We start from the raw sequence: 8,215 nt of genomic DNA on the forward strand, positions 1-8,215 counted from the left end.
TGAAATAAGACAGTAATCACTAACCAGGACAGTAATGGACGAGGCATATTGATATTAGAGAGAGGCATGCGTAGCCAAGTGAACATATGGGTCCAGTGAGTGGTTGGGCTGACTGGGAACTCAGCGATTCAGACAGTTAGCAGGCCGATGCTAACACGTTAACAGTTAGTAGGCCGGGGCTAAACAAGCTAGCAGTTAGCAGACCGGGGCTGATAACTCTTAACCAAGAGACTCGCATGAATAATATTTATATCAGCCCTCTGATAGCAATTATAAGCAAAACGTGCCGCTCCGTTCTGGGCCAGCTGCAGCTTAACTAGGTCTTTCCTTGCAGCACTGGACCACACGACTGGACAATAATCAAGATTAGTCTAAACTAGAGCCTGCAGAATTATCTTTTTTTAGTGTGGTGTCAAAAAAGCAGAGCATCTCTTTATTACGGACAGACCACTCCCCATCTTTACCACCATTGAATCTATATGTTTTGTATTAAGGCACAAGGCGATACCCAAATGCAGACACAGGAGGCAGATGGTTGGAGTCTTACAATGTTTATTAATCCAAAAAGGGTAGGCAAGAGAATGGTCGTGGACAGGCAAAAAGGTCAAAACCAGATCAGAGACGAGGAGGTACAAAGTGGCAGACAGGCTCGTCATGAAGGCAGGCAGAATGGTCAGGCAGGTGGGTACAAAGTCCAGAAACAGGCAAGGGTCAAAACCGGGAGGACTAGAAAAAGGAGATGCAAAAAGCAGGAGAACGGGGAAAACGCTGGTTGACTTGGAAACATATAAGATGAACTGGCACAGAGAGACAGGAAACACAGGGATGAAAACACTGGGGAAAATAAGTGACACCTGGAAGGGGTAGAGACAATCACAGGAACAGGTGAAACAGATGAGGGCGTGACAGTTTTGACCATGACAGTTTACAATCTAAAGTAACGCCAAGTAATTTAGTCTCCTCAACTTGTTCAACAGCCACACCATTCATTACCAGTTGAGTCCAAAAAGCCATTCCCACATTTGTAAATATTAGTAAGCTAGTTATTCACACATTTATAAACAACTTTTAAAGTATATAATAATGATTCATAAGAAAATTCATGAGATGTTTAATATAGTTCCTTATAAACCATTTACTAATAATTACTGACTCATTTATACTTTATAAATGTTTTGAGTGGCCAGTGTAATTTCTCACAAAAAAGATGGACATGCCATTCATTGGTAGACATTCCAGCAGTACCTGATGCAGCCTCCCTTCTCTAATTCCTTTCTTTCCCCACTAGGTGGCAGTGTGAAACAGATTGAGTTGTTGAAATGAGTCATCCTTTCATGATATGCAAGATTAATTTCTGAAAGAATAGCTTGCAAATTTTGTGTTGGGTTGAATGAATGGCCTGGATATTTTATATTAGGATATTAAACGGTATCATCTGAAGAGTTAATAAACCATTAAAATATACCTTTATTCTGTCTCATTAATGATAGTATGTTTATTATCTCGTGGATTAGGATCCCTGTTAAAATTGGGATGATTAAGGCCCTTAACTAAAACAAGTTCAAATGTAACTTATGTCATGTCTACATACAGTAGCAAATTGAATTAAAACATCATATTGTGAGAAAACATGCTGCAATGTTGTTGTGTACAGTAACTTCTCTGAGAATGCATTACATGAAAGCCTAACATACAAAACCACGAAAAGCTACCAATGCTTATGAAGCAAGAATCGTTTTTATTGAATTGGTATGTAATGGTTTTAGACACCACACCACTCAAGATTTAAATGTAACGTAGTCCATTGTTGGTTAAATAATTTGTGTGAGTGTCTTGCATCTATGTTGCTGAGAGTTACCATAATCGATATTGACACGTTCTTTACTCTGGCAGTAAACTTCAAATCATTACAAAATCAATATTTTACTCACTATACAGTTAAGGCATACACACAAAGGATTGTCACACAGTTCATAGCACTAAGAAGGCCTTGGTCTTCATTGAAAATAAATACCCTGTGCTGACATAGAAAGAGAAAGGGAGGTGAATCGGAAAAACAATAGACACTGCATGTGCAATACACAGTCATCCTACTTTTAGTTGCACACCACCCATCCTCTATTACACACATATAAACAATTCATTCACTGATCCCACACTATATATAGTTAATAAAGCTATATTATGCTCTATTACAGGGCTGTTCAATTCAAAACACTTCTGATGGTTGTTTGTACCTGGTAGTCAACTGCACTCACCTGGTGTCCCAGGTCTGAATCAGTCCCTGGTTAGAAAGAGAAGATGAAAAACAGAAGTGTTTTGGCCCTCCAGGACCAACATTAAACAGCCCTGCTCTTTTGCATGACTTGGTAACATTTTGCATTGTGTTCCATAGTTATGTAAATTATGTATTAGGTACAAAGGTTCAATGTGAGTCCTTTGAATGTTTTTGCAAAATAGTGGCTTTAGATGAGCTATGGTAAGAGTAGATCCTTCGCGGATCTTCGCTTTGCGGTCTCATTGGTGAAGCAATGTATTTACAGAAGGTTCATCAGTAGAAACCTCATCCAAGTGTTTACCCAAGGTCTCCTCGGTCATTACTTTCACCAGTACATACTGAAATTGTCCCATTGTTCATGCCTGTACAATGCCCACACACAGCATTGTCAGCTAGCCATGTCGTGTGAATCTAGCCTGGTCCAATATCTGGATGTGCATTAGCCAACTATGACAAACGTGGCATGACAACGATAGTCAGAGTAGTTGGCTAGACTACTAGAACGCATACATATCTGGGACCAGTCTACAGTGAATTAGCTGTCCAGTCAGAACTTGCTGAGGGAGGGCAGTGCCCCAGCCTTGACCAGCACCGCTGACAGAAGGTCGGCCGGTCCAGAGAGGTGTGGCACCGTGGGGGCGGAGGGGTCTAAATGCTGGTTGTTAGAGTTCAGGGGCGTTGCAATCTTCCCCCGGGTCAGAGACTTGGCCGCCGCCGTTATCCCACTACCTCCTCCCCCCACACTGGACTTGCTGTTCTCAGCCGTGGGGATGACAGTCCCCAGGTGGGGGTTGCCTGCCATGGGGGCTGGGGCCTCCAGTTGAGGCTGATAGCAGCACAGCAGCCTGAAGAAAGCTGCTCTCATCTCCCTGCTGGACAGGGTGTAGATGAGGGGGTTGAGTGCTGAGTTGAGCACAGCCAGGGCAATGAACCAGTCCACATGGTAGAGCACAGGGCACCGCTCCGGACTGCAGCCCACGTCCAGTAGCAGCAGCAGGAACAGCGGGGCCCAGCACATCACAAACACCCCCAGAACTATTACCACCGTCCTCAGCAGGGCCAGTGAGTGCTCCGAGGGCCTGCTGCTAACCCTCCGCCCGCTGGACGTCACCAGGCGGTAGATGCGGATGTAGAGGATGATGATGGCCACCAGCAGGGCGCTAAACACGCTGATGCAGAAGGCCACGTAACTCTTGTCATAGAGGGGCAGCACGGTAGAGCAGGAGGCCAGGTGCTCCAGGCAGTTCCAGCCCAGGGAAGGCAGGGCACTGAGCAGCACCGACACGGCCCAGCATGCCCCCAGCAGCCCCAGTAACCTCCCCCGCCCCGCCGCCTTGCACAGACGAACCATGGTCATGTGTCTCTCGATACCGATGGCCAGTAGGCTGAAGGTGGATGCACTGAGGGCCACGAACATGCTTCCCTCTCTTGCCAGCCACTGGGCCGGCGTCAGGAAGAAGGTACTGCTACCAGAGGTGAAGATATTAACCATATAGGCCACCCCAGCCAACAGGTCAGACAGGGCCAGGTTACCGATGAGAAAGTACATGCGACTGTGGAAGCGTTTGTTCCTCCACAGCGCCAGCAGCACTGTGATGTTCTCCAGCACGATGAGGACACAGATGAGGAGGAGGACAACAGTCTTACAGGCCGCACTGCTCCGAGGTCGACCCCACTTCCCAGAGTGGTTGTAGTGGGCAATGATAACAGGGTTCATCCCCTCCTCAAACACATTCTCCATCCTGTCTGTCCCTGGCCTTCCCTCGTCACACAACAGAGGGCGCCAGAACACCACCGACTGTAGACAGAGGATCTACTGGCAGTGGACTACTTTATCTGGCACTGTTGGTATCACACTCTTTATAGGGACCTGTTGGATAGACTGCATTAAAATGTATTTCACTAATTCAGTAGGAACTGTATTATGAATGAAGGAATTGCTAATATGTTGATTTAACCCATGAGATATTCCATGCCAGAGGTTAAGAATTAACTGACAAATCTCATGTCACATCTCAGGTTAGTTTGAAAACTTTTAGTAGGCTGCAAAGGCATGCTATAGGCATGCTTCATAATGAATTACATTTAAGAACAGGTTTTCTACATCTTGATGTCATTCAAAACATTTGCATTTGTATTCAAAAATACATTATTGAAGACTGTAAGTTTAGTGGATAATTATTTCCCCTATGTTTGGATAGAATGTGTTACTTCCATTCTGCCCATCTTATTAGAATAAGAACTGACAAAGTAAGATGGTTCATTACTAATGTGTTTTCCAGTAATCCCTCAAATTAAATAGTTATTTTTTCCCTTACTATAAAATATTGCTGTCAGAGTGCTGTGTAACTCCAGTATGCTGTAGTATAACTGTGGTACACTGTAGTATAACTCCAGTACGCTGTAGTATAACTGTGGTACACTGTAGTATAATTCCAGTACGCTGTAGTATAACTGCAATTATAGTGCAGAATAACTGCAGCGTGCTGACAATACTGCCGTTAGAGTGCAGAAGACTTACACTGTAGTATAACTGCGGTACACTGTAGTATAACTGCGGTACACTGTAGTATAACTGCGGTACACTGTTAGAGTGCAGAATAACTCAGTATGCTGTAAATACTGTGTCCAAAATAACCTATTTTTTACTGTAGTAATTTTGCTGTATAACTGCAGTCCAATTGCAGTAAACTGCAGTTATTACTGCATCCAAAATACCACAGTCGACTTCAGTTACTGCACTTTTACTGCAGTTTAAAAACTGCAATCTTTTTTTGTAAGGGCTGTTTTGAAACTGCAGTAAAAGTACATAATCAGCGGTTGATAGTTGTATTTTGGATACAGTACCTGCAGTGTACTGCAAAATTACAGCAGTGAAAAAACGGTGTTATTTTGGACGCAGTATTTACAGCATACTGAGTTATTCTGCACTCTAACAGTGTACCGCAGTTATACTAGTGTACCGCAGTTATACTACAGTGTACCGCAGTTATACTACAGTGTACCGCAGTTATACTACAGTGTACCGCAGTTATACCTCATACTGAATGCAATATTTTTCGTAAGGGCACAATCGTTTTTTGTAAGAGTTCGCTGTAAAAGTATGAAATGGTCCATTATTAAAATTAGGTACATCAGTCAAACCTAGACCTACCTGAAGGACTGTTTACATTTTCATTTGAGATAGTAAGTGTGGATACGTTCATATAGCCCCTTGACAGATGTGTTGGTTCACAATCCCTGCTTCAATATCCAAACAATCCTCGGATTACGTGGTGGCATCGATTCTATATTTTATCTCGGACATTCAAGTAAACTATATGAATATGCCTGTTATTGATATTCCCGCTAAAATGTCATTCCGATAAATTAGCTATAGCCCACAACTCCGAAACAGTCTTCTCACATCCGTCAAATTTTTTAGTGGTCCTTTATTCAGCGACTTCTCCCTTCTCTGAAACGTCCAACTCTCACGTCTCCCAGTGCCAAACTGAATAGGGCGGGATCATTCCGTATTCCCCAGCTACATGTCATATGACTGGAGGTCTGGATGAAACCAAATCAAATCAAATGTAATTTGTCACACGCGCCAAACACAACAGGTGTAGTAGACCTTACAGTGAAATGCTTACTTACACGCCCTAACCAACAATGAAATTTAAAAATAACACCAAAAAAACTAAAATAAGAAAAGGAAATTAAAGTAACAAATAATTCAAGAGCAGCAGTAAAAAACAATAGCGAGGCTATATACAGGGGGTACCAGTACAGAGTCAATGTGCAGGGGCACATGTTAGTCAAGGTAATTGAGGTAATATGTACATGTAGGTAGAGTTATTAAAGTGACTATGCATAGATAACAGAGTAGCAGCAGTGTAAAAGCAATTTGATTAGATGTTCAGGAGTCTTATGGCTTTGGGGGTTGAAGCTGTTTAGAATCCTCTTGGACCTAGATTTGGAGCTCAGGTACTGCTTGCCATGCGGTATCAGAGAGAACAGACTAGGGTGGCTGGAGTCTTTTTGGCCTTCCTCTGACACCGCCTGGTATAGAGGTCCTGGATGGCAGGAATCCCAGTGATGTACTGGGCCGAACGCACTACCCTCTGTAGTGCCTTGCGGTCAAAGGCCGAGCAGTTGCCGTACCAGGCAGTGATGCAACCATGCTCTCGATGGTGCAGCTGTAGAACCTTTTGAGGATCTGAAGACCCATGCCAAATCTTTTCAGTCTCCTGAGGGGGAATAGGTTTTGTCGTGCCCTCTTCACGACAGTCTTGGTGTGCTTGAACCATGTTAGTTTGTTGGTGATGTGGACACCAAGGAAGGGCATAACAGGATTTCTTATAAGCTTCCGGGTTCCGAGTCCCGCTCCTTGAAAGCGCCAGCTCTACCCTTTAGCTTAGTGCGGCTGTTGCCTGTAATCCATGGCTTCTAGTTGGGGTATGTACGTACAGTCACTGTGGGGATGATGTCATCAATGCACTTATTGATGAAGTCAGTGACTGATGTTGTGTACTCCTCAATGCCATTGGAAGATTCCCGGAACATATTCCAGTCTGTGCTAACAAAACAGTCCTGCAGCTCAGCTCAGCATCTGCTTCACCTGACCACTGGTACAACCTGCTAGAATATTTGTTTGTAAATATCAATCAGGAGGATGTAAATATGGTCAGATTTGCCAAATGGAGGGCAAGGGAGAGCTTAGTATGCGTCTCTGTATGTGGAGTAAAGGTGCACCAGAGTTTTACCCCTCTGGTTACACATTTAACATGCTGGTGTAAATTTGGTAAAACGTATGAAAGTTTCCCTGCATTAAAGTCCCCGGGCACTAGGAGCGCAGCCTCTGGATGAGCATTTTCCTGTTTGCTTATGGCGGTATTGTCAACCAATTTGGATGCTGATGTTTGACTCAATAGGGCAAGATACACTGAATCCCTTCTTACTGTAGCTGGGCTGGAGATGATTTATTTTGAATTACTCAGGTATGTGTGTGTTTTGTTTCTTTAGTCAAAGTTTTTTGTTTTTGCACTTTGTCGGCACCAATACATTATACATGCCGAGGTAAATGACTAGTTTGAGGCTAGAAAACACACTTATCTGTCTCATTGAATGTGTCACCCTTTGGGTGTTGATGGTAGCCTACTATACATACAGTAGTGCTATTAAAATGATTGCCTCTGTCTCTACTTTCAGCAAAAGGTCTTATGCACCTTGTGAGTCATTCCTGAAATCAAATGTTGTCCAATACCACCACAAACAATCCACTACAAACGCAATATAGAGCAAAATGATTCACTTGGATGAAACAAACAGGAGACAATATAAAACAAACAACACAACATTGATCGTTTTGAAAAACAAAACAGACTGATGCTCTGATGGTTTGTTTGTTTGCCTTAGAACTTCTCCTAATTGACAAGTCAAGAAAAAAATATAAAATCAGACCCTTCATATCCACGCTTTGATCAGACATTGTTTTTCATGTTCAGAAAGATGGATCACTGTTTTCCCTTGGCCCTTCCTGTGTTTGGGATAGGTCACCCCTCTCCCACTGCCCTGCCCGCCTACAGCGGATGAGGAGTTACAGTTACACACATTCTATCTTTCTGACAGGACCGTATGGTCACTCACAGGATGAGAAGCTTCTCCTTGGCTGCAGTCAAACACAATGTGACATGAATTTGCTGAATTCAACAGAATGACCAAAACAGGAGGGAAGACTACAGCTCAACATTTTGGAACTTGAGGCAGGTATTCTGAGTGCTGTGTTACCTCAGCCATCCTCCCCATTTTAGAAATGTAGCTGATGCTCTTTTCCAGAGAAACTTACAGTAGTGAGTGCATCATCTTTTGTACTCCCCCCTATACTGGTCCCCCATGGGAATAGAACCCACAACCTTGAAGTTGCAAGCACCATGGTCCACCAACTGAGCCACACAG

At 43.4% G+C, this 8,215-nt stretch overlaps 1 protein-coding gene across 1 annotated transcript; it reads right to left on the reverse strand.

Annotated features, from left to right (window-relative positions):
- Nucleotides 1-501: 501 nt before the first annotated feature.
- Nucleotides 502-5,752, reverse strand: LOC115145458 (sphingosine 1-phosphate receptor 3-like). Its single transcript, XM_029686991.2, has 2 exons — nucleotides 5,433-5,752; nucleotides 502-4,148 (listed from the first exon to the last, which is right to left on the reverse strand). Exon 2 carries the CDS (start codon nucleotides 4,017-4,019, stop codon nucleotides 2,826-2,828), a length of 1,194 nt encoding a protein of 397 aa, XP_029542851.1. The 5' UTR covers nucleotides 4,020-4,148; nucleotides 5,433-5,752; the 3' UTR covers nucleotides 502-2,825.
- Nucleotides 5,753-8,215: the final 2,463 nt, after the last annotated feature.

This window comes from Oncorhynchus nerka, linkage group LG17 (assembly GCF_034236695.1).
Source record: "Oncorhynchus nerka isolate Pitt River linkage group LG17, Oner_Uvic_2.0, whole genome shotgun sequence".
Lineage (NCBI taxonomy): Eukaryota > Metazoa > Chordata > Actinopteri > Salmoniformes > Salmonidae > Oncorhynchus > Oncorhynchus nerka.

Bases quoted from the DNA above. Each gene is read 5' to 3' on its own strand.
- LOC115145458 (XM_029686991.2), bottom strand. From the start codon at position 4,019: ATGGAGAATGTGTTTGAGGAGGGGATGAACCCTGTTATCATTGCCCAC.